Below are 26,494 nucleotides of genomic sequence, written 5' to 3'. Positions count from 1 at the left end.
GCAAACATCCTTTATGAATTACAAAGTAATCCTCGAAGTAATCTAGTTTTTCAAAAGTATCTGTAATCTGATTACAATATTTTTTTTGCTGGTAACGGATTAGTTACCGTTTTTTTTTTGTAATCCCTTACATGTAATCAGTTATTCCACAACCCTGGTGGTGCGTACATTGGATTTATGGAATGTATGCGTCAATCTGTATGCTTAATTAAGACGGCTTGACAGAAATGGTAGCAGAAGGTGAATGTTGAACTTTTGTTGCACACATAACCAGATGATGCTGCGTTTCATTTTGCCCAATGACACTGTCGGTTTGATCGAGGCGTTCACCGCTTCTACTGTACAGTTTATGACCATTGCAATACATGGTTCATCTTTTTAACATGTAGCGTGTCACTATCCCATGGTTTGATGAGAAATTTTCACTGTGGATCTACTGTCATTGTTTCTTCCCCGCCACTCGTTCTTTCCAAATTTCTCACCGCCTCCAGATAGGAGACACGCTGGACACTCCTTACCCTTGCCAACTCAGTCTCCCTCACACTAACTGGGCACTCCAGGAATTCAAGCGAATGTTATGACCATGTTTGAACAATGACTAATAATATCATAGGCCTGCATGATTTCACTGAGCCAACTTCTATCATTGCGCAGTTTGGGTACTATACTGTAAGATCCTGCCCCCACGTGGACATAAAGTGACCTTGCGTACAAATTCAACATATTCAAAAATAATCATACAAACACGGTAAACAGATATATACTGAATAAAAATATTAAAGCAACATGCAACAATTTCAAAGATTTTATTGAGTTACAGTTCATATAAGGAAAATCAATCAATTGAAATAAATTCAGTAGGCCCTTATCTATGGATTTCACATGACTTGGCTGCAATCAAGAGTAGAACTGGGAGGGACCACCCAATGGGGAGCCAGGCCCAGCCAATCAGAATTAGTTTTCCCCCCACAAAAAGGGCTTTATTACCGACAGAAATAGTCCTCAGTACCACACCCATCCACCCGCTGACGATCCCGCAGGTGAAGAAGCCGGATGCGGAGGTCCTGGGCTGGCGTGGTCACACGTGGTTGAGGTCGGTTGGACATACTGCCAAATTCTCTAAAACGACGTTGGAGGCAGGTTATGGTTTATGGTAGAGAAATGAACATTAAATGATCTGGCAACAGCTCTGGTGGACATTCCTGCAGTCAGCATGCCGATTGCACCCACCCTAAAACCTTGAAACATCTGTGGCATTGTGTAATGAGAAACTCCACATTTGAGAGTGGTCTTTTAAATTGTCCTCAGCACAAGGTGCACCTGTGTAATGATCATGCTGTTTAAATCAGCTTCTCACTTTACATGTTTCTTTTATAGGTGATATTTTTGTTCCGTATAATATCTCTTCTCACCTAATAACTTTGAAAAAGTAACTGACTTAACATGACCTAATCAATACTGTATCAGTTCTTTCCATACAACTAGTCTGCCCTGGTCCCAGATCTGTTGCCTGGTTGAATGAAGGTTAAATTAATACAAAATAGAAGAGAAAAAAAAACAAGTAGAATGACAGCAAGTGTGTATTGTTAACAATAGCTTTCTTTATTACAAAAACTACATACATTAAAGGTTTTGCAAAGGGAATGCAAATAATGTTATGAAAACTAAAGCATTTCCCTTTTTTGTCATTTAAATAAAAAACAGAAAATGTACAAAAGTGCTTACATGGTGCAAATATTGAATACAAGTAGTTAAAAAAAAAAATGAAGGAAAACCCCCCCCCCCTACATTTTACACTATAGTCTACTTTCTAAAATGCAACCAAGCGGGAGAGAGAGGACTATGAGTGTGACCAAATGACACCCTATTCGCTATTTAGTGCACTACTCTTGACCAGGGACCGTGCACTATATAGGGAATAGGGTGCCATTTCAGCCTTCATTGCATATCAGTAAGCGTAAAAGTAACCCAAAGCTGCATAGCAACCTCTGGATAGGAAGGTACTTCAGCTTAGCCTGGGTGCCAGTCTGTTTCTGCTCGTTTGCCAACTCCAAGCATGACAATCTCATAAAGAGTTGGCAAGAGAGCAAAAACCGACCGGCACCCAGGCTAAGGTCATCCCTGGCCTGGCTGAGCTGGATCCCACTGTCAGCATGACTACAGAAACAGTCTCTCTCTCTGCTTAAAGGGGACAGTTTATCCTGTCTCTCTCTGCTTAAAGGGGACAGTTCATCCTGTCTCTCTCTGCTTAAAGGGGGCAGGTCACCCTGTCTCTCTCTGCTTAAAGGGGACAGTTCACCCTGTCTCTCTCTCCTTAAAGGGGACAGTTCACCCTGTCTCTCTCTGCTTAAAGGGGACAGTTCACGCTTTCAAAGTTCTCTTATTTTCAACTTAAATGTCAACCTTTATCTTGTTTCATCCTAAAAAAAATTAAAATGTGTCTGCTATTAACATCAGTCTGACAGTGACATCATGCCATGTAAACCCCCTTTTTAAACCTTTAAATCTGGCTAGCATCCTTGGGTTCATTTCCTTTATAACCTGGTTGGTTTCATGGTTGATGAAACCATAGCCATTCCTCACATTGAATCACATGACTGTAACCAAGACATATAGTTGTGAAGACCACCTAACCCTAGAGATGGGATTTGACCAGAGCCCCAGGGAAGTGTTCCATTTGGGACGTAGATGACATCAGATGTCTATGAAGTAAAAGAAGTCAACGATACAAGGCAGATCGACCAACTGTCAAAACGTTTGGATGAAACGACAACACCTCAAGTGTATTGGAAATAACATCAAACTGAACTATCCCTCACGGCTAGTAAATCAAACATACCCGAATATTGCTTCGAGATGAATAAATAAAGTTGAAATGATTTTCTTTGTGAACCATTCTATATTAGTTAAAACTAAAGATGGAAAATCAACTACATGTCAAGGCTCAGCGTTAGCAAGCCGCACTATGGTCCTAGACCAAAGCTAATCAGCAACCAGACCTGTGACAGTCAGCTACTTGTAAAAAAATGACTGTTTGATACAACACTCCCATTTGCTACCAGTCCTAAATATCTGAATTATTATAGTACTCGTTTTCAGTAACACCTCTAGATATTGTCTTGTCATATTGCAGTATTTCAGCTGATATGTAACAGGTTGAGAGAAGAAGTGGAAGCTCCAGAGTAAGACTGTCCATTGGTCTGAACCTTTCCTGCCTACATTCTGCTCTACCAGTCGATCAGTTTTTAGCCCATTGTGAGCAGAGGACTCAGGGCTGGAGAGGTGGTGAACGGGGCTGGAGGTGGTGAACGGGGCTGGAGAAGGTGAACGGGGCTGGAGAAGAGAGGTGGTGAACGGGGCTGGAGAAGGTGAACGGGGCTGGAGAAGAGAGGTGGTGAACGGGGCTGGAGAAGGTGAACGGGGCTGGAGAAGAGGTGGTGAACGGGGCTGGAGAAGGTGAACGGGGCTGGAGAAGAGAGGTGGTGAACGGGGCTGGAGAAGGTGAACGGGGCTGGAGAAGAGCGGTGGTGAACGGGGCTGGAGAAGAGCGTTGATGAACGGGGCTGGAGAAGGTGAACGGGGCTGGAAAAGAGGTGGTGAACGGGGCTGGAGAAGAGAGGTGGTGAACGGGGCTGGAGAAGAGAGGTGGTGAACGGGGCTGGAGAAGAGAGGTGGTGAACGGGGCTGGAGAAGAGAGGTGGTGAACGGGGCTGGAGAAGAGAGGCTGGTGAACGGGGCTGTCAAAAGTAGTTCACTATAAAGGGAAAATGGTGCCATTTGGGACACAACCCTTGTCTGACATGTTTGTTTCACCAGGGTTACTGGTGATCAGAGAGGCTGAGTGACGGGTTACCGGTGATCAGAGAGGCTGAGTGACGGGTTACCGGTGATCAGAGAGGCTGAGTGAAGGGTTACCGGTGATCAGAGAGGCTGAGTGAAGGGTTACCGGTGATCAGAGAGGCTGAGTGAAGGGTTACCGGTGATCAGAGAGGATGAGTGAGGGGTTACCGGTGATCAGAGAGGCTGAGTGAGGGGTTACCGGTGATCAGAGAGGCTGAGTGAAGGGTTACTGGTGATCAGAGAGGCTGAGTGAAGGGTTACTGGTGATCAGAAAGGCTGAGTGAAGGGTTACCGGTGATCAGAGAGGCTGAGTGAAGGGTTACCGGTGATCAGAGAGGCTGAGTGAAGGGTTACCGGTGATCAGAGAGGCTGAGTGAAGGGTTACCGGTGATCAGAGAGGCTGAGTGAAGGGTTACCGGTGATCAGAGAGGCTGAGTGAAGGGTTACCGGTGATCAGAGAGGCTGAGTGAAGGGTTACCGGTGATCAGAGAGGCTGAGTGAGGGGTTACCGGTGATCAGAGAGGCTGAGTGAAGGGTTACTGGTGATCAGAAAGGCTGAGTGAAGGGTTACTGGTGATCAGAGAGGCTGAGTGAAGGGTTACTGGTGATCAGAGAGGCTGAGCCAGACAGGACTAGTAACAGGGGACCGGTCTTTGGGCCAGACAGCTTTAGCAACTGTTCTCAGTAACAGGGACAGGGCTGGGGTCAGGGCTAGTAACTGTTCTCAGTAACAGGGACAGGGCTAGTAACTGTTCTCAGTAACAGGGACAGGGCTGGGGTCAGGGCTAGTAACTGTTCTCAGTAACAGGGACAGGGCTGGGGTCAGGGCTAGTAACTGTTCTCAGTAACAGGGACAGGGCTGGGGTCAGGGCTAGTAACTGTTCTCAGTAACAGGGACAGGGCTGGGGTCAGGGTTAGTAACTGTTCTCATGTCCGGCCAGGATGTAGAGGTTGCTGAGGGCTGTGGGGTTGTCAGTGGGCCGACTCTCCAGAACCACCACCCTGTTAAAGAGAGAGAGAGAGATGTCAGTCAGCAGGAGCACATCAGTAACTCATATTAACACTGCAGGTTATAGCTGCCAGCCAGGTCCAATTTCTACAATAGAATTTATAGAATATAATGAATAGAGTCAGAGAGTAGCAGGCATCAAGATAAGAGGACTGGCTACATTTTAAATGGCACTACGTTAATATGACACTACAGATCATGAGATGAGTAGAGATGGGTGCCATCCTTCCATCAGCGTGACAGATGAGTAGAGGTAGGTGCCATCCTTCCATCAGCGTGACAGATGAGTAGAGGTAGGTGCCATCCTTCCAACAGCGTGACAGATGAGATGAGGTAGGTGCCATCCTTCCATCAGCGTGACAGATGAGTAGAGGTAGGTGCCATCCTTCCAACAGCGTGACAGATGAGTAGAGGTAGGTGCCATCCTTCCATCAGCGTGACAGATGAGATGAGGTAGGTGCCATCCTTCCATCAGCGTGACAGATGAGTAGAGGTAGGTGCCATCCTTCCAACAGCGTGACAGATGAGTAGAGGTAGGTGCCATCCTTCCAACAGCGTGACAGATGAGATGAGGTAGGTGCCATCCTTCCAGCAGCGTGACAGATGAGATGAGGTAGGTGCCATCCTTCCAGCAGCGTGACAGATGAGATGAGGTTGGTGCCATCCTTCCAGCAGCGTGACAGATGAGATGAGGTAGGTGCCATCCTTCCAGCAGCGTGACAGATGAGATGAGGTAGGTGCCATCCTTCCAGCAGCGTGACAGATGAGATGAGGTAGGTGCCATCCTTCCAGCAGCGTGACAGATGAGATGAGGTTGGTGCCATCCTTCCAGCAGCGTGACAGATGAGATGAGTAGAGGTAGGTGCCATCCTTCCAGCAGCGTGACAGATGAGATGAGTAGAGATAGGTGCCATCCTTCCAGCAGCGTGACAGATGAGATGAGGTAGGTGCCATCCTTCCAGCAGCGTGACAGATGAGATGAGTAGAGGTAGGTGCCATCCTTCCAGCAACGTGACAGATGAGATGAGGTAGGTGCCATCCTTCCATCAGCGTGACAGATGAGATGAGGTCGGTGCCATCCTTCCATCAGCGTGACAGATGAGATTGGTGCCATCCTTCCAGCAGCGTGACAGATGAGATGAGGTAGGTGCCATCCTTCCATCAGCGTGACAGATGAGATAGGTGCCATCCTTCCAGCAGCGTGACAGATGAGATGAGTAGAGGTAGGTGCCATCCTTCCAGCAGCGTGACAGATGAGATGAGGTAGGTGCCATCCTTCCATCAGCGTGACAGATGAGATGAGGTCGGTGCCATCCTTCCATCAGCGTGACAGATGAGATTGGTGTCATCCTTCCAGCAGCATGACAGATGAGATGAGGTCGGTGCCATCCTTCCATCAGCGTGACAGATGAGATGAGTAGAGGTAGGTGCCATCCTTCCATAAGCGTGACAGATGAGATGAGTAGAGGTAGGTGCCATCCTTCCATCAGCGTGACAGATGAGACGAGGTCGGTGCCATCCTTCCATCAGCGTGACAGATGAGATGAGGTAGGTGCCATCCTTCCAGCAGCGTGACAGATGAGATGAGGTTGGTGCCATCCTTCCATCAGTGTGACAGATGAGATGAGGTAGGTGCCATCCTTCTAGCAATGTGACAGATGAGTAGAGGTCGGCGCCATCCTTCCAGCAGCGTGACAGATGAGATGAGTAGAGGTAGGTGCCATCCTTCCATCAGCGTGACAGATGAGTAGAGGTACGTGCCATCCTTCCAGCAGCGTGACAGATGAGATAGGTGCCATCCTTCCAGCAGCGTGACAGATGAGTAGAGGTAGGTGCCATCCTTCCATCAGCGTGACAGATGAGATGAGGTAGGTGCCATCCTTCCATCAGCGTGACAGATGAGATGAGGTAGGTGCCATCCTTCCATCAGCGTGACAGATGAGATGAGATGAGGTGTCTCTGCCCACAGAGGGTACAGTCCAAGACAATAGTGTCTGATCCATCAGATGGAATTACAGAGGATCAGAGACAGACAAACCAGGCTGGCATGGCAGTGCCCAGGTGCCAGTCTGAATAAAACATGCAGGTTGGTAGAGCAGAGCAGAGGCTGTTGCAGGGGAATAGGAATGGTGCTGGGCTCCTGCCCTCCAGGGGGGCTCCTGCCCTCCAGGGGGGCTCCTGCCCTGTGTCTGAGCCAGATTTAGTGGTTTCTATAGTTGAGGAGAACTGGTTGCTGCACTCACTGTCTGACAGTGTGTGGGGGCTAGGGACTTCCCTGCCACAGCACCCACTCTGCTGCATTCTTGGGAAGTGAATCGGATAGTGTAACCAACCAGGGGGTGGATCTGTAATGTGTGAGTCACATGTATAATATGTGAAGGATTTCAAGCCTCTTCTGATTAACGTTGAGATTACAATGACTTTTCCCACTCAGAATCTTATCATACTGAATGATCAAATACTGTTGATTTGATCTGAGGCACCTGCCTTGTCATAGGAATGGAAGCAAACCGGGAGAAAGAGATGGAAATAGAGCCACCGGGGGGGACCTCATCTCTCTGTAGAGAGGTCTGAAGAGCACTCTGAAGGACTGAAGGAGAGAGAGATGGAAATAGAGCCACGGGGGGGACCTCATCTCTCTGTAGAGAGGTCTGAAGAGCACTCTGAAGGACTGAAGGAGAAAGAGATGGAAATAGAGCCACCGGGGGGGACCTCATCTCTCTGTAGAGAGGTCTGAAGAGCACTCTGAAGGACTGAAGGAGAAAGAGATGGAAATAGAGCCACCGGGGGGGACCTCATCTCTCTGTAGAGAGGTCTGAAGAGCACTCTGAAGGACTGAAGGAGAGAGAGATGGAAATAGAGCCACCGGGGGGGACCTCATCTCTCTGTAGAGAGGTCTGAAGAGCACTCTGAAGGACTGAAGGAGAGAGAGATGGAAATAGAGCCACGGGGGGGACCTCATCTCTCTGTAGAGAGGTCTGAAGAGCACTCTGAAGGACTGAAGGAGAGAGAGATGGAAATAGAGCCACCGGGGGGGACCTCATCTCTCTGTAGAGAGGTCTGAAGAGCACTCTGAAGGACTGAAGGAGAGAGAGATGGAAATAGAGCCACGGGGGGACCTCATCTCTCTGTAGAGAGGTCTGAAGAGCACTCTGAAGGACTGAAGGAGAGAGAGATGGAAATAGAGCCACGGGGGGACCTCATCTCTCTGTAGAGAGGTCTGAAGAGCACTCTGAAGGACTGAAGGAGAGAGAGATGGAAATAGAGCCACGGGGGGGACCTCATCTCTCTGTAGAGAGGTCTGAAGAGCACTCTGAAGGACTGAAGGAGAGAGAGATGGAAATAGAGCCACGGGGGGACCTCATCTCTCTGTAGAGAGGTCTGAAGAGCACTCCGAAGGACTGAAGGAGAGAGAGATGGAAATAGAGCCACGGGGGGGACCTCATCTCTCTGTAGAGAGGTCTGAAGAGCACTCTGAAGGACTGAAGGAGAAAGAGGAGTTGGATGTTTGGTGGTTTCCAGGCAATGAACAATGGGATCCTGTGGAAGGACACTGGAGATAGCAGCTAGCTACCAGCCCTGACCTCTACGGCTTAGAGGTCAAAAGGACATTACCTCATCTAACTAGAGAGGTGGAGAGGAAAAACAATGTAGAGAGAGAATATAGAGATGAGAGAAAATGAGGGAGATAAAAAGCAATGGATATGAGAGAAAGGGGGGAGAGAGAGGGAGATAAAAAGCGATGGATGAGAGAAAGGGGGGAGAGAGGGAGATAAAGCGATGGATATGAGAGAAAAGGGGGAGAGAGGGAGATAAAAAGCGATGGATGAGAGAAAAGGAGAGGGAGATAAAAAGCGATGGATGAGAGAAAGGGGGAGAGAGGGAGATAAAAAGCGATGGATATGAGAGAAAGGGGGAGGGAGAGGGAGATAAAAAGCGATGGATATGAGAGAAAGGGGGAGGGAGAGGGAGATAAAAAGCGATGGATATGAGAGAAAGGGGGGAGGGAGAGGGAGAAAAAAAGCGATGGATGAGAGAAAGGGGGGAGAGAGAGGGAGATAAAAAGCGATGGATATGAGAGAAAGGGAGATAAAAAGGGGGGGGGACGTAAGAGACGACGGGTAAGAGAAGACAGGAAGAAGAGTGACGAGTTAAAGACAGAGAGAATCACTTCCAGCACCACCCACCTGTCAGATCCTAGGAGGCGGAAGACTCTGCTGGGATCAGAAATCTCCTGGGTGACCTGCACATTAACGAACATGGTAACATACACAGTATTCCACATAGGGAATTGTTGAGGAACTACTCTGTACCCAAAGTTACAGCCAGACTAATACACTTTACACAGGAGAAAGACCCTTTACATTTCCATGCTTAATATTAGAGATTTGTTCTTACAATCCACACCGTCACCATAGTAGACCATGCACCGTCACCATAGTAGACCACGCACCGTCACCACAGTAGACCACGCACCGTCACCACAGTAGACCACGCACCGTCACCACAGTAGACCACGCACCGTCACCATAGTAGACCACGCACCGTCACCACAGTAGACCACGCACCGTCACCACAGTAGACCACGCACCGTCACCACAGGAGACCACGCACCGTCACCACAGGAGACCACGCACCGTCACCACAGGAGACCACGCACCGTCACCACAGGAGACCACGCACCGTCACCACAGGAGACCACGCACCGTCACCACAGGAGACCACGCACCGTCACCACAGGAGACCACGCACCGTCACCACAGGAGACCACGCACCGTCACCACAGGAGACCACGCACCGTCACCGCAGTAGACCACGCACCGTCACCGCAGTAGACCACGCACCGTCACCGCAGTAGACCACGCACCGTCACCGCAGTAGACCCACACACCGTCACCGCAGTAGACCCACACACCGTCACCGCAGTAGACCCACACACCGTCACCACAGTAAACCACACACCGTCACCACAGTAGACCCACACACCGTCACCACAGTAGACCACGCACCGTCACCACAGTAGACCCACGCACCGTCACCGCAGTAGACCCACGCACCGTCACCACAGTAGACCCACGCACCGTCACCACAGTAGACCACGCACCGTCACCACAGTAGACCACGCACCGTCACCACAGTAGACCCACACACCATCACCACAGTAGACCCGCACCGTCACCACAGTAGACCATGCACCGTCACCACAGTAGACCACGCACCGTCACCACAGTAGACCACGCACCGTCACCACAGTAGACCCGCACCGTCACCACAGTAGACCCACACACCGTCACCACAGTAGACCCACACACCATCACCACAGTAGACCCGCACCGTCACCACAGTAGACCCGCACCGTCACCACAGTAGACCCACACACCATCACCACAGTAGACCACGCACCGTCACCACAGTAGACCAAAGTTGTGATCAAGGCAAAGGGTGGCTACTTTGAAGAATCTCAAACATAAAATATATTTTGATTTGTTCAACACTTTTTTTGATTACTACATGATTCCATATGTGTTATTTCATAGTTCTGATGTCTACACTATTATTCTACAATGTAGAAAATAGTAAAAATAATGAAAAACCCTGGAATGAGTAGGTGTGTCCAAACCTTTTGACTGGTACGGTATATCAGTGGTGTAAACTAAATAAGTTGTGTTTTGGGGGTTTCTGTACTTTATTATTTATATTTTTCACAACTTTTACTTTTACTTCACTACATTCCTACAGAAAATAATGTACTTTTTACTCCATACATTTTCCCTGACACCCGAAAGTACTTTTGGACAGTAAAATGGTCCAATTCACACACTTATCAAGAGAACATCCCTGGTCATCCCTACTGCCTCTGATCTGGCAGACTCATAAAACACAAATGCTTCATTTGTAAATGATATCTGAGTGTTGGAGTGTGCCCCTGCGCTCCGTCAATAAATAATACAAAAAAAATATGCGGCCTGGTTTGCTTAATATAAGGAATTTTAAATGGTTAGTACATTTGTACATTTTAGCAATTCCATTTACTTTTGATAATTATGTATATTTAAAACCAAATACTTTGACTTAAGTAGTATTTTACTGGGTGACTTTCTCACTTTTACTTGAGTCATTTTCTATTAAGGGACCTTTGCTTTTACTCAAGTATGACAATTGGGTTCTTTTTCCACCTCTGCTGTATATTATGCACATTTTCTGAAATGACAACGGAAAAATACAAAACAATCCTGTGTATCACCTTTACATTTTAGTCATTTAGCAGACGCTCTTATCCAGAGCCACTTACAGTAGTGAATACATACATTTCATTAAAAAAAATTATCCGTACTGGTCCCCCGTGGGAATCGAACCCACAACCCTGGTGTTGCACACACCATGCTGGCGTTGCAAACGCCATGCTCTACCAGCTGAGCCACAGGGAAGTATAACTGTATTGTCTAGCCTTCCTCCATCATGTCATAAACATATTTACATTTAGTGTGGTCAAAATATTACAAATATATTTAGAGTCTTGTTGTATAGTTAACGAAGTGACTGAAATGGTTTTCTTACTACAGTAATACCTACCTCGTTGGACTTGAAGCTCTTTCCCTGCATGCCGTGCTTCCAGAAGGCCAGAACACTGTCCTGAAGGCACACTGGAGCAGGAGGAGAGAAGGGTAGAGGGACGTCAGTCAAGACAGGAAGGATATCAGCATTGGTCTTTTCATTTACATTATATTTTATATATATATTTTTTTATATATATTTTTTGATCATTTAGCAGGCATTCTTATCAATAGTATCAGTCAGTGCATTCAACTAGGTAGTAAAACAACCATATATCACAGTCATTACAAGTAAACCTTTCCTTAAAGCAGATATCATATACATTATTACAGTTACTATATGCTATAACACTTACTATACACAATTTATAACACTTACTATGTACATAATGTGTATAGTAACAGTGTTATGTACATAGTAAGTGTACATAACAGCGTAGCCTAGTGGTTAGAGCATTGGACAAGTAACTGAAAGGTTGCAAGATCGAATCCCCGAGCTGACAAGGTACAAATTTGTTGTTCTGCCCTTGAACAAGGCAGTTAACCCACTGTTCCCTGGTAGGCCGTCATTGAAAATAAGAATTTGTTCTTAACTGACTTGCCTAGTTAAATAAAGGTAAAATAAATCAAATAAAAATAAATTATGTATAGTAACACTGTTACTATACACCAGGGATCATCAACAAAATTCAGCCGGTGGTCAATGTTTTTCAGGAGAAGATGGTCAGGGGGCCGGAACATAATTACAAATAATTTGTGGACAGAAAATTGACCGCAAGAAGCCCAAACAGATGTGTTTGATAAAAAAAAAATCATTTCAAACATCGCTTACATTTGTATATGATCACGAGTTGCACATTTTGGGGAATATTCAGAAGTGGAAACTTTCTGTGGGAATTAACGGAAATATATGGGAATTAACGGAAATATATGCAAATTAATATTAATACCATTTAAATGTAGATGTTTTCGCATTGAATATATTTACCTTATGATATGGAGACAGAAACATAAACCTTTTACCTTATCATAAGTAGACATAATTGCAAATTATTAAATCCTTCCGAATAGAAAAAAAAAAAAAAGTTATGAATTATACTTTAATTAAATGAGTTGACTCCTCACATGGGCTGATTTCACTGAACAACAAAAGGGAATATTGAATGATCCCCAATGATCCATCGCATCTTCCAAAAATGTTTACAATATACATCCGTAAAATGATAGTCTAGAAACGAAAGCTTTGGTTGTCTTCCTCTTAGGCTTCCATGTCTTCTCCCTGGACCTTTTCAATGTCCAACTCAAAAATACAAATTTTTCACCCCTTGTATTGGTCAGCCTGTTGTGTGCTTTGGTGTGTGTGTTCCCAAACAAAGGATCAGTTGCGCTCTGAGGCGGCTGATGTTGGTGGGATTTGGAGGATGATGGAGGCAACGGGAAAAAGCCTCAGATCCACAAAGTCCCTTCCACCAGGTGGCTGATGAGATATGTTGGCATGACTGCCATATTGCATCTCCATCCCAAAACCCTTGCTTGGAAGTGTACTCCGCCAGACTGCCAAGAACCTTGCCCTCGTCCAGGCCAAGGTGGCGAGACACTGTAGTGATGACGCCATAGGCCTTGTTGATCTCTGCACCAGACAGGATGCTCTTGCCAGCATACTTGAGGTCCAACATGTATGCTGTGGTGTGTATGGGTTTCAGGCAGAAATCATCAAGCTTTTTTTGATGTATTTCAGAACTGCAGTTTCCTCTGCTTGGAGCAACTGTGAAGTGGGCAGGGCAGCACGGATTTCTTCTCTTACATCTGCAAGCAGAGTCTGAACATCAGACAAAGTTGGCATATTCTCCCTCAATCCGTGCAACGGCTACTGCTATAGGTTTCAGGAGTTTCAGGCTGCTTACCACTCTCTCCCATAATACATCATCCAGGAGGATCCTCTTGATGGGGCTGTCCATATCGGCAGACTGTGTTATGGCCATTTCTTGGAGAGACTCCTTCCCCTCCAGGAGACTGTCAAACACGATGTCAACATCACCCCAATGGGTGTTGCTGGGCAGCTTCAATGTGGTGCTCTTATTCTTCTCACTTTGCTTGGTGAGGTAGATCGCTGCTATAACTTGAAGACCCTTAACATACCTAACCATTTCCTTGGCTCTCTTGTAGAGTGTATCCATTGTTTTCAGTGCCATGATGTCCTTGAGGAGCAGATTCAATGCATGAGCAGCACAGCCAATGGGTGTGGTGTGAGGGTAGGACCCCTCCACTTTAGACCAAGCAGCCTTCATGTTCGCAGCATTGTCTGTCACCAGTGCAAATACCTTCAGTGGTCCAAGGTCATTGATGACTGCCTTCAGCTCATCTGTAATGTAGAGACCGGTGTGTCTGTTGTCCCTTGTGTCTGTGCTCTTGTAGAATACTGGTTGAGGGGTGGAGATGTAGGTAATTATTCCTTGCCCATGAACATTCGACCACCCACCAGAGATGATTGCAATACAGTCTGCTTTCTCTATAATTTGCTTGACCTTCACTTGAACTCTGCATCCAGCAAATGAGTAGATAAAGCATGTCTGGTTGGAGGGGTGTATGCTGGGTGAAGAACATTCAGAAATCTCTTCCAATACACATTGCCTGTGAGCATCAGAGGTGAACCAGTTGCATACACAGCACAAGCAAGACATTCATCAGCATTTCTCTGAATACGTTCCTCCATTGAGTCAAAAAAAACTTCTGATTCCAGGAGGACCATGAGCTGTTGCTATCGATAAGGTGTCTGATTCATCATTTTCACCTCCAATAGAAGTAGAGGGAGTTTTGTCAGAGGTTGCTTGTTGTGAGCGCTGAGGGAACTTTATGCACTTGGCCAGATGATTCTGCAAGAATGCACTGTGGATGCAGAGGGTTGCAATTCCATTGAATTGGGGAAGTTTAACCAAAATATGTCACAAGACCTAGAATTGCCTTATGTGTATCCCACAAAAAAGGTTCACTGTTATAAGCTAACTTTTTTTGATGAATTTAAGCAACATTCCGGGCTCAACCACAAATGGAAAATGTCCGGAAATTTCCCGGAAAGTTTCTGACCCTTTGCAACCCTAATCACGTGTCTCTCTATTATACGTGGGAATATTCGGGAACAGATTTCTTAATTTCAAATCACTTGGAGCTGATTTCCTGGTGTTTTTACAGTCTTCTATGTCCAACACTGAAAATTCCACACACCAAAAAAAAGTTGGGGGGCCAAATAAAACCAGTTGGGGAACCCTGCTACACACGTCATAACACAGTTGCTACACACGTCATAACACAGTTGCTACACACGTCATTACACAGTTGCTACACACGTCATTACACTTCCTACACACGTCATTACACTTCCTACACACGTCATTACACTTCCTACACACGTTATAACACTTCCTACACACGTTATAACACTTCCTATACACGTTATTACACTTCCTACACACGTTATAACACTTCCTATACACGTTATAACACTTCCTATACACGTTATAACACTTCCTATACACGTTATTACACTTCCTATACACGTCATAAGTTGCTACACACGTTATTACACTTCCTATACACGTTATTACACTTCCTATACACGTTATTACACTTCCTACACACCACTTCCTATACACGTTATAACACTTCCTATACATGTTATAACACTGAAGGATGTACAGTAGAAGGTGAATAAGAGAGCACATCTTACCAACAGATCCAATGGTGAAGTCAAAGCTGAGCTCTGAGGCTAGCTTCTTGTTGGACTTCAGTCTTCCCTGGAGATTAACGATCTTGAGATTTTCTAGAAGAGGAAGAGAATCCTTTAGGATAGTGGGCCGGATAAAAGCAAACATTTATATGAGCAGGGAAAACTTTTCTCAGGGCAGTGCATTACTTTAGACCAGAGCCTTACGGTGACCTGAAACCTATGAGCTCTGGTCAAAAGTAGTGCACTACACAGGGAATCGGGTGCCATTTGGAACACATCCTGAGTGCAGGTCAAGAGGTCATCATCTCTATGGGGTCAGAGGTCATACTTACTGTCCAGGCACACTAGTACGGTGTCCCTCTCCAGCTGGGTTACATGGATGGCGTCCACTGCTTGACCAGCTAGGGGGAAGACATATAGAACGGTCACCATGGAGATATCCCTTCTGTCATCCAATAATAGGTAACCAATAGAAACGGTTTGTTTCAATATGCACATACCAGTGATGGTCGGAGAGGGACGGAGGACGATTATTTTCTTAATGAGCATGGCCTTATTGCTATTACAGCATATTGGATGACTTGTTATTCGTATTCCATTCACACAGTTCAATGTTAACATGGATAGGTTTAGGCTCGTGTAGCCCACAATCATTTGGCATAGCCAGATCAGGACAACTCAAGAGTATGCTATTCTGTTCTTCTGAAATAGACTACATTTTCTTCATATCATGTTTCTTTAGACCTGTCTACAATAAATAATGGATTTATTGTGAAGGTGTAGGCTATATTACATTGATTTATTAGACTTTTTAAAATGTAGATGTTCCAAAGGTCTGCATCAGTGGCATGTAGGATATGTGTGGAAGCCACGAGATGCTAAATGTGTTTGTTAATTAACGGTCAATTACCGTGAGAACAGCAGTTATTTGCTTGACAATCACCAGCTGACAAAATGCCATGACCACCACAGCCCTAGTCGAGGTTGATTGTTTCTCTGTGTAGTGCAGGGGTAGGCTGGTCCTGGAGTGCCGCTGGCACTTACAAGTTTTTGATTTTACCGACCTTGAAGACCAGGTGTGTTGAATTGAATCTCTGACCTGATCAATTAGCTCAGTTGGTCAGGTGTGGTGCCTCGTTGGGACAAACTCCTGCAGTACCTGTGGCACTCCAGGAACAGGGTGGTAGTGATGTGTGGGTCGGATGTTTGTTCACCCGCACACGCCTGCAATCGCTAATAGCCCCCGACTGGATGACGGCGAAAAGCCCCCGACTCTATGACGGCGAAAAGCCCCCGACTCTATGACGGCGAAAAGCCCCCGACTGTATGACGGCGAAAAGCCCCCGACTGTATGACGGCGAAAAGCCCCCGACTCTATGACGGCGAAAAGCCCCCGACTGTATGACGGCGAAAAGCCCCCGACTGTATGACGGCGAAAAGCCCCCGACTGTATGACGGCGAAAAGCCCCCGACTGTATGACGGCGAAAAGCCCCCGACTGTATGACGGCGAAAAGCCCCCGACTGTATGACGGCGAAAAGCCCCCGACTGTATGACGGCGAAAAGCCCCCGACTGTATGACGGCGAAAAGCCCCCGACTGTATGACGGCGAAAAGCCCCCGACTGTATGATGGCGAAAAGCCCCCGACTGTATGATGGCGAAAAGCCCCCGACTGTATGATGGCGAAAAGCCCCCGACTGTATGATGGCGAAAAGCCCCCGACTGTATGACGGTGAAAAGCTGAGGCCCTCACCCGTCCCTAACCCACAAATATAGAAAATACACTGTCCAGTCAGATGGTTGAGCGATTCTTTGACAAGCCTTTTTAGATAGGCCTATGTTTCTGCTTATAACGTCATAAATCAATAGAATGAATGCTTCAATATAGTTGACATTGGTAAAGTTTGTTTCCTCTTTCATCTCTGCTTCTCTCAAGCAGCTAAGACATTTAGGGACAGGGGAGAAAATGCAAAAAATGAAATAGCAAACTTTTTCCAAATGACATCAGTTTGACCGGTTATAAGGAAATTAAAAGCTGTTAAAACGAACCAACATGCTTTTGATAAGATTTCAGTTTGGCTTGGATGTTTATTTTATGTGGTTGAAATACTAAAATCTGTTTTTATAATGCTGATAAAGATAGGGACCGTTTGTAATGCTAACTACAGATTCATTCTGTCAAGATGCCCGAAAGAAATTAATCACATTTCTCCTCTCCTGTTCCAGAGTAAAAACTAACATTTGATGCATCGTTTTACTACATGAAATGCTTAATTCAGCCGAAGATAATATTTGGGCTATGTGAGAGGTTACATACCTACAGTCAGTGTCCAGATTTCAGTCAGGCGACTATTCCGTTTAAACCCATCTCAAACAGTAGCCTACAGTTCCCTTGATGTTGCATTTTGAAAAGTCCCTGTCTTGTGACTGAAGAATTCGTATAGCGCCTCACAATCATCACGTCATAACACATAGTCGGCACTGCTAGTATCCACTTTTACCACTTCTCTCTCCCAAACAATTAGACTGTTCTCGCCCCGTCTCCCTTCTCTTTATTTTCAACTTTACATTTCACAGCTTTTGTCTTGAATTAAACTCCAACGTTGTCCTTTTTGCCTCAGTGGATCAACTTAACTTTTTCCCAAAAGCATTTGGCGTGTATTGGGCGAGCGTACAGTTAAGCCCTAAAGCATAGGCTATTCACACTAATGCCATATAAAACGAATGAAGAAAATAACTAAATGTAGCCTATAGATATGATTGTAGTGTTACTGTGTGTGTGTGTGTGTGTGTGTGTGTGTGTGTGTGTGTGTGTGTGTGTGAATTTCTTACTTGATCCCATCTCAGTGAACCAGGAAGAGCAGGAGTTGAGGTTGATGGTCTCAAAGCGGACCACCTGGCCTGGCTCCGTGGCCTGGCTGACTGCTATACACACCATGGGGTATTCCTGCTCTGGAACCACCAACATCTCAAACACCTTCAGAGGGCTGGGCAGGGGGAAGTCAAAGTGCTGAGGGACAGAACACCAGAGAGGAGAAAGAGAGGTGTGAGAACGTGAGGAGGGAGAGGAGAGATAGGAGAGAGAGGAGAGATGGAGAGAGAGAGATAGGAGAGAGAGGACAGATGGAGAGAGAGAGATAGGAGAGAGGAGAGATGGAGAGAGAGATAGGAGAGAAGAGAGATGGAGAGAGAAGAGATGGAGAGAGAGATAGGAGAGAAGAGAGATGGAGAGAGAAGAGATGGAGAGAGAGGAGAGCGAGGAGAGAGAGATAGGAGAGATGGAGAGAGAGATGGAGAGAGAGATAGGACAGAGGAGAGATGGAGAGAGAGATAGGAGAGAGGAGAGATGGAGAGAGAAGAGATGGAGAGAGAGAGGAGAGATAGGGGAGAGAGAGGAGAAAGAGAAAGGGGGATGAGGCTCTGGAAGTAATGCTGAGGAGGTAAAGAGGGTCCTACTAAAGGATGAGATGATTCTTTGTCTGCTTGCATAGAAATGTGCCTTGCATCATAATGGTCCATTATCACAAAAAACAGGTACAGAAAAATGTCTGTTTTAACATGGTAAACAAGTAAACGATACATGCTGTTGGATGCAGAAAATATAACATTTAAAAAAAAATGATATGCTTCTTGATTTGTCGTGCTAAACCTCACAGACCATCGAACAGAACCTTTTGTACCCAGTGGGACAAACTAACACTGAACAAAAATATAAACGCAACATAGAAACAATTTAAGATTTTACATTTCATACAAGGAAATCAGTCAATTGAAATACATTAGGCCCTAATCTATGGCTGGGAATACAGATATGCATCTTGTTGGTCACAGATACCTTAAAAAAAGGTAGGGGAGTGGATCAGAAAACCAGTCAGTATCTGGTGTGACCACCATTTGCCTCATGCAGCGCGACACATCTCCTTCTCATAGAGTTGATCAGGCTGTTGATTGTGGCCAGTGGAATGTTGTCCCACTCCTCTTCAATGGCTGTGCAATGTTTCTGGATATTGGCGGGAACTGGAACACTCAGTCATACACGTCGATCCAGAGCATCCCAAACATGCTCAATGGGTGACATGTCTGGTGAGTATGCAGGCCATGGAAGAACTGGGACATTTTCAGCTTCCAGGAATTGTGTACAGATCCTTGTGACATGGGGCTGTGCATTATCATGCTGAAACATGAGGTGATGGATGAATGGCACGACAATGGGCCTCAGGACCTCGTCATGGTATCTCTGTGAATTCAAATTGCCATCAATAAAATGCAATTGTGTTATTTGTCCGTAGCGTATGTCTGCCTATACCATAACCCCACCTCCACCATGGGGGACTCTGTTCACAACGTTGACATCAGCAAACTGCTCGCATTAACAACTCCATACACGCTGTCTGCCATCTGCCCGGTACAGTTGAAACCAGGATTCATCCATGAACAGCACACTTCAGCGTGCCAGTGTTCATCAGAGGTGAGCATTTACCCACTGAAGTCGGTTACAACGCTGAACTGCAGTCAGGTCAAGACCCTGGTGAGGACGACGAACACGCAGATGAGCTTCCCTGAGACAGTTCCTGAGAGTTTGTGTATAAATTCTTCAGTTGTGCAAACCTACAGTTTCGTCCAGGTGACTGGTCTCAGTCGATCCCGCAGGTGAAGAAGCCGGAAGTAGAGGTCCTGGGCTGGCGTGATTACACGTGGTCTACAGTTGTGAGGCTGGTTGGACGTACTGCCAAATTCCCTAAAACGACGTTGGAGGCGGCTTATGGTAGAGAAATTAACATTCCATTTGCACGCTCCCTCAAAACTTGATACATATGTGGCATTGTGTTGTGTTACAAAACTTCACATTTTAGAGTGGCCTTTTATTGTCCCCAGCACAGGGTGCACCTGTGTAATGATCATGCTGTTTAATCAGCTTCTTGATAGGCCACACCTGTCAGGTGGATGGATTGTCTTGGCAAAAGAGAAATACTCACTAACAGGGATGTAAACAAATTAGTGAGATTCAGAGAAAGAAGCTTTTTTTGTGCGCTTCAGCTCATGAAACCAACAACTTTACATGTTGCGTTTAGGTTTTTGTTCAGTATAGATAAAGGACTGACCTTGATAAGCATGAACCTCTGCATGGGTTCATACCACTGTAGCAGGATTATCCCAGACTGGAGCGCTCCACACAGGTACTTATGGCCCGTATAGGGGTTCCTCACTGTGAGGGGAAGAAAGAGAAACCCAGAGAGAGAGAAACCCAGAGAGAGAGAGGAGAGGAGAGGAGAGGAGAGGAGAGGAGAGGAGAGGAGAGGAGAGGAGAGGAGAGGAGAGGAGAGGAGAGGAGAGGAGAGGAGAGAGAGAGAGAGAGAGAGAGAGGAGGTCAAGGTAAGTCAAAGTATAGGACTTGATATTTGCTCTGTCCAGGACCATGGGGGATGTGGAACTCACCAATGCAACACTTGTGACAGCCCTTTGTGTCAGGGATCTTCGTTGTCAAGGCAAACCTCCTGCAGAGAGAAAACAGTCAGCCTGGGGTCAACACATACAGTCATACAGCCTGGGGTCAACACATACAGTCATACAGCCTGGGGTCAACACATACAGTCATACAGCCTGGGGTCAACACATACAGTCATACAGCCTGGGGTCAACACATACAGTCATACAGCCTGGGGTCAACACATACAGTCATACAGCCTGGGGTCAACGCATACAGTCATACAGCCTGGGGTCAACACATACAGTCATACAGCCTGGGGTCAACACATACAGTCATACAGCCTGGGGTCAACACATACAGTCATACAGCCTGGGGTCAACACACAGTCATACAGCCTGGGGGTCAACAGCGGAGTACAGTCATACAGCCTGGGGTCAACACATACAGTCATACAGCCTGGGGTCAACACATACAGTCATACAGCCTGGGGTCAACACATACAGTCATACAGCCTGGGGTCAACACATACAGTCATACAGCCTGGGGTCAACACATACAGTCATACAGCCTGGGGTCAACACATACAGTCATACAGCCTGGGGTCAACACATACAGTCATACAGCCTGGGGTCAACACATACAGTCATACAGCCTGGTGTCAACACATACAGTCATACAGCCTGGGGTCAACACACAGTCATACAGCCTGGGGTCAACACATACAGTCATACAGCCTGGGGTCAACACACAGTCATACAGCCTGGGGTCAACACATACAGTCATACAGCCTGGGGTCAACACACAGTCATACAGCGTCGAGTCAGGCTGGGTCAACAAAGTCATACAGCGTCGGGTCAGGCTGGGTCGACACAGTCATACAGCCTGGGGTCAACACACAGTCATACAGCCTGGACCAACACACACAGTCATACAGCCTGGACCAACACACACTGTCATACAGCGTCGGGTCAGGCTGGGTCAACACAGTCATACAGCGTAGTGTGAGCCTGGGTCCTGTTCAGCAGGCTGGGTCAACACAGTCATACGGCCTGGGTCCTGCAGGCCACACCGTAGAAAAATGTTTTGAAACTGAAGTTTCTTATTGGACAAGTTCAGATCGTACAGTGCCTTGCAAAAGTATTCGTCACCTTCGGCATTTTTCCTATTTTGTTGCAAAAGAAACTGTAATTTAAATGCATTTATATTTGGATTTCATGTAATGGACATACACAAAATAGTCCAAATTGGAAGTGAAGTGAAAAAAAAAAAAAGAAGACTTGTTTCAAAACATTTAAAAGAATTAAAAACTGAAAAGTGGTGCATGCATATGTATTCACCCCCTTTGCTATGAAACCCCTAAATAAGATCTGGTGCAACCAATTACCTTCAGAAGTCACATAATTAGTTAAATAAAGTCCACCTGTGTGCAATCTAAGTGTCACACAATCTGTCACATGATCTCAGTATATATACACCTGCTCTGAAGGGCCTAAGTGTCTGCAACTCCACTAAGCAAGGGGCACCACCAAGCAAGCGGCACCATGAAGACCAAGGAGCTCTCCAAACAGGTCAGGGACAAAGTTGTGGAGAATTACAGATCAGGGTTGGGTTATAAAAAAAATATCAGAAACTTTGAACATCCCACGGGGCACCATTAAATCCATTATTTTAAAAAATGGAAAGAATATGGCACCACAACAAACCTACCAAGAGAGGGCCGCCCACCAAAACTCACCGACCAGGCAAGGAGGGTGTTAATCAGAGGCAACAAAGAGACCAAAGATAACCCTGAAGGAGCTGCAAAGCTCCACAGCGGAGATTGGAGTATCTGCACATAGGAACACTTTAAGCAGTACACTCCACAGAGTTGGGCTTTACGGCAGAGTGGCCAGATAAAAGCCATTGCTTAAAGAAAGAAATAAGCAAACAAGTTTGGTGTTCGCCAAAAGGCATGTGGGAGACTCCCCAAACATATGGAAGAAGGTACTCTGGTCAGATGAGCCTAAAATGTAGCTTTTTGGCCATCAAGGAAAACACCATGTCTGGCGCATACCAAACACCTCCCATCACCCCGAGAACACCATCCCCACAGTGAAGCATGGTGGTGGCAGCATCATGCTGTGGGGATGTTTTTCATCAGCAGGGACTGGGAAACTGGTCCGAATTGAAGGAATGATGGATGGCTCTAAATACAGGGAAATTCTTGAGGGAAACTTGTTTCAGTCTTCCAGAGATTTGAGACTGGGACGGAGGTTCACCTTCCAGCAGGACAATAACCCTAAGCATACTGCTAAAGCAACACTCGAGTGGTTTAAGAGGAAACATTTAAATGTCTTGGAATGGCCTAGTCAAAGTCCAGACCTCAATCCAATTGAGAATCTGTGGTATGACTTAAATATTGCTATACACCAGCGGAACACATCCAACTTGAAGGAGCTGGAGCAGTTTTGCCTTGAAGAATGGGCAAAAATCCCAGTGGCTAGATGTGCCAAGCTTATAGAGACATATCCCAAGAGACTTGCAGCTGTAATTGCTGCAAAAGGTGGCTCTACAAAGTATTGACTTTGGGGGGCGAATAGTTATGTACACTCAAGTTCACCGTTTGTCTTATTTCTCGTTTGTTTCACAATAAAACATATTTTGCATCTTCAAAGTGGTAGGCATGTTGTGTACATCAAATGATACAACCCCCCCCCAAAATACATCTTAATTCCAGGTTGTAAGGCAACAAAATAGGAAAAACGCCAAGGGGGGTGAATACTTTCGCAAGCCAGTGTATCTCCCCATTTCTCTCTGTTTCATGCCTACTGAACACGACACAGTCATATACAGTCATATAGTGTCAACACAGTCATATAGTGTCAACACAGCCTCTGTTGAGGACAATAGAATAGACCCTGTGTCTCTCACTTGGGTGAGATCTTGTCTGGGAAGTGGTGTGTGTGTGTGTGTGTCACCTTGGTAACATCTTGTCTGGGAAGTGGTGTGTGTGTGTGTGTCTCACCTTGGTAACATCTTGTCTGGGAAGCGGTGTGTGTGTGTGTGTCACCTTGGTAACATCTTGTCTGGGAAGCGGTGTGTGTGTGTGTGTGTGTGTGTGTGTGTGTGTGTGTGTGTGTGTGTCACCTTGGTAACATCTTGTCTGGGAAGCGGTGTGTGTGTGTGTGTGGTGTGTGTGTGTGTGTGTGTGTGTGTGTCACCTTGGTAACATCTTGTCTGGGAAGCGGTGTGTGTGTGTGTGTGTCACCTTGGTAACATCTTGTCTGGGAAGCGGTGTGTGTGTGTGTATGTCACCTTGGTAACATCTTGTCTGGGAAGTGGTGTGTGTGTGTGTGTGTGTGTGTGTGTGTGTGTGTGTGTGTGTGTGTGTGTGTGTGTGTGTGTGTGTGTGTGTGTGTGTGTGTGTGTGTGTGTCACCTTGGTAACATCTTGTCTGGGAAGCAGTGTGTGTGTGTGTGTGTGTGTGTGTGTCACCTTGGTAACACTTGTCTGGGAAGTGTGTGTGTGTGTGTGTGTGTGTGTGTGTGTGTGTGTGTGTGTGTCACCTTGGTAACATCTTGTCTGGGAAGTGGTGTGTGTGTGTGTGTGTGTGTGTGTGTGTGTGTGTGTGTGTGTGTGTGTGTGTGTGTGTGTCACCTTGGTAACATCTTGTCTGGGAAGTGGTGTGTGTGTGTGTGTGTGTGTGTGTGTGTGTGTGTGTGTGTGTGTGTCACCTTGGTAACATCTTGTCTGGGAAGTGGTGTGTGTGTGTGTGTCTCACCTTGGTAACATCTTGTCTGGGAAGCGGGTGTGTGTGTGTGTGTGCACCTTGGTAACATCTTGTCTGGGAAGTGGTGTGTGTGTGTGTGTGTGTGTGTGTGTCACCTTGGTAACATCTTGTCTGGGAAGTGGTGTGTGTGTGTGTGTGTCACCTTGGTAACATCTTGTCTGGGAAGTGGTGTGTGTGCGTGTGTCACCTTGGTAACATCTTGTCTGGGAAGTGGTGTGTGTGTGTGTGTGTGTGTGTGTCACCTTGGTAACATCTTGTCTGGGAAGCGGTGTGTGTGGAACTGAGAGGCGAGGCCAGGCTTTTTCAGCTGCTCAAACAGCCCAATCAGGTTGTGTGAGTAGAGCTGGAAGGTCTTCCCTGTGATCACACAATCAAACAATCACATTATAGGAAAACCAGGGATGTGTTGCACCCTATTCCCTATATAGGGCACGACTGTTGACCGGGGGGGGAAAAGAAGTGCACTATATAGGGCACGACTGTTGACCGGGGGGGGGGGAAAGAAGTGCACTATATAGGGCACGACTGTTGACCGGGGAGGGAAAAGAAGTGCACTATATAGGGCACGACTGTTGACCAGGGGGGGAAAAGAAGTGCACTATATAGGGCACGACTGTTGACCGGGGGGGGGAAAGAAGTGCACTATATAGGGCACGACTGTTGACCGGGGGGGGGGAAAAGAAGTGCACTATATAGGGAATAGAAAGTCATTTGGGATGTAGCCATGACGTTGTTTCTGGGGGTCACATCTCTTACAGTGGTCATGACATCTCCCCAAAACATTCCTGTATAGTTGAACAGACAAACGACAACACAGAGATAGATTGAAGGACTAGGGAAACTAGATGAGAAGAGGATACATGGCAGAAACACTTAGTAGTATTATTATTATTAGTGTAGACGTAGTCACCATCAACAGCAATTTCGTTTTAAGGAGCTATATGATATCATATTAATTTGTATCTGAACATTACACGCATGTGGCTGGGATGAAGTTAGCTTGATGTTGAGAATGGTAAGGATGTAAAATCCTGGTCATTTTACCCAAATTCCCTCAGTTTTCTAGAAATCCCAGTCGAAGGATTCCTGGATTTCCTGCTTATTCCATACTGATTCCAGGAATATTCTAACTACGATTTCTTGGAAAAAACAGGAATTTTGGGACAGTAACCAAAATGTTGCAGCCCTGGTTAGGGGTGAACAAGGGTGGGATAAAATACAAGAGGTATGACGATGAGGGGTGTGACTGCGATGATGATGATGATTTGTGAATGTGATGATTACCTTCTGATGAAGCCGGTTAGTAGAATACCAAATCAAGCCAGACCAGAGGAGAGGAGGAGGAGGAAGCGGGACAGAGCCCAAGAGGAAGAGAAGAAGAAGAAACCAGAGATTAGATATTCTCTGAGCCGGGGCATAGGGCCTACTCTTCAGTAGAATGGCACTACACATCACACTGAACTTTACCTAGGCTATATCCCAACTCTCTCTCCTGCCTCCTAAAGTGTGCACTTGTTCACTTCCCTTCACTGATTTGAAATGAAATGACTGGTATAAGAAATATGTTAAAGCTCTGACTAAAGTCGTGAGGCCGATATGTAAAGCTTAATAATAAGAGCAGTGTTACTATTTTCCCCCCCCCCTCGTTTTATTCAACTGTTACCAGGCAACTGCAACAAAGATAGCTCAGATGTGCGAGTGCCTTTTGAATAAGAAATACGGTAGAAACTCCCATTAGGCCATGCCTCCACCAACCCAACGTGTTTAGATTTTTGGGGAGTAGCAAACGAGTGCATACTTCAGGAGAAAGGACGTATTGGGGACGTACCCCCCAAGGATTCATTTCCAATAAGTAAGAAATGTTTACTTTCACTTTCTTACAACAGATAAATTCAGCAACCAAGTGGTTAAAACCAAGATAGTATTTTTTATTTTTTTTTACCTTTTAAAAAAAATGAAATGTATTATTATTTTTATTTTTTTACCCCTTTTTTCTCCCCAGTTTCGTGGTATCCAATTGGTAGTTACAGTCTTGTCTCATCGCTGCAACTCCCGTACGGACTCGGGAGAGGCGAAGGTCGAGAGCCGTGCGTCCTCCGAAAACACAACCCAACCGCACTGCTTCTTGACACAATGCCCATCCAACCAGGAAGCCAGCCGCACCAATGTG

The 26,494-nt window shown here is 46.1% G+C and overlaps 1 protein-coding gene across 3 annotated transcripts in view; it reads right to left on the bottom strand.

The window, feature by feature from the left end:
• Positions 1 to 1,581: 1,581 nt before the first annotated feature.
• LOC106611444 (mitogen-activated protein kinase kinase kinase kinase 5) overlaps positions 1,582 to 26,494 on the bottom strand; it is a 123,274-nt gene continuing 98,361 nt past the window's right edge. For all 3 annotated transcript variants that reach the window (XM_082955811.1, XM_045723729.2, XM_082955812.1), the window contains 9 exons: positions 24,567 to 24,681; positions 20,564 to 20,622; positions 20,230 to 20,333; positions 17,960 to 18,137; positions 15,460 to 15,528; positions 15,128 to 15,220; positions 11,423 to 11,493; positions 9,037 to 9,092; positions 1,582 to 4,842 (listed from right to left, as the gene is read on the bottom strand). In XM_082955811.1, coding sequence (XP_082811937.1) covers positions 4,755 to 4,842; positions 9,037 to 9,092; positions 11,423 to 11,493; positions 15,128 to 15,220; positions 15,460 to 15,528; positions 17,960 to 18,137; positions 20,230 to 20,333; positions 20,564 to 20,622; positions 24,567 to 24,681 — 833 coding nt within the window. In that variant the 3' untranslated portion in view covers positions 1,582 to 4,754. The remainder of the gene's footprint in view (positions 4,843 to 9,036; positions 9,093 to 11,422; positions 11,494 to 15,127; positions 15,221 to 15,459; positions 15,529 to 17,959; positions 18,138 to 20,229; positions 20,334 to 20,563; positions 20,623 to 24,566; positions 24,682 to 26,494) is intronic.

The sequence above is a fragment of the Salmo salar genome, chromosome 09, assembly GCF_965601325.2.
Source record: "Salmo salar chromosome 09, fSalSal1, whole genome shotgun sequence".
NCBI classification, from domain to species: Eukaryota; Metazoa; Chordata; class Actinopteri; order Salmoniformes; family Salmonidae; genus Salmo; species Salmo salar.
The sequence above is the reverse complement of the archived record's forward strand: the minus strand, read 5'-3'. Positions and strand labels throughout refer to the sequence as shown.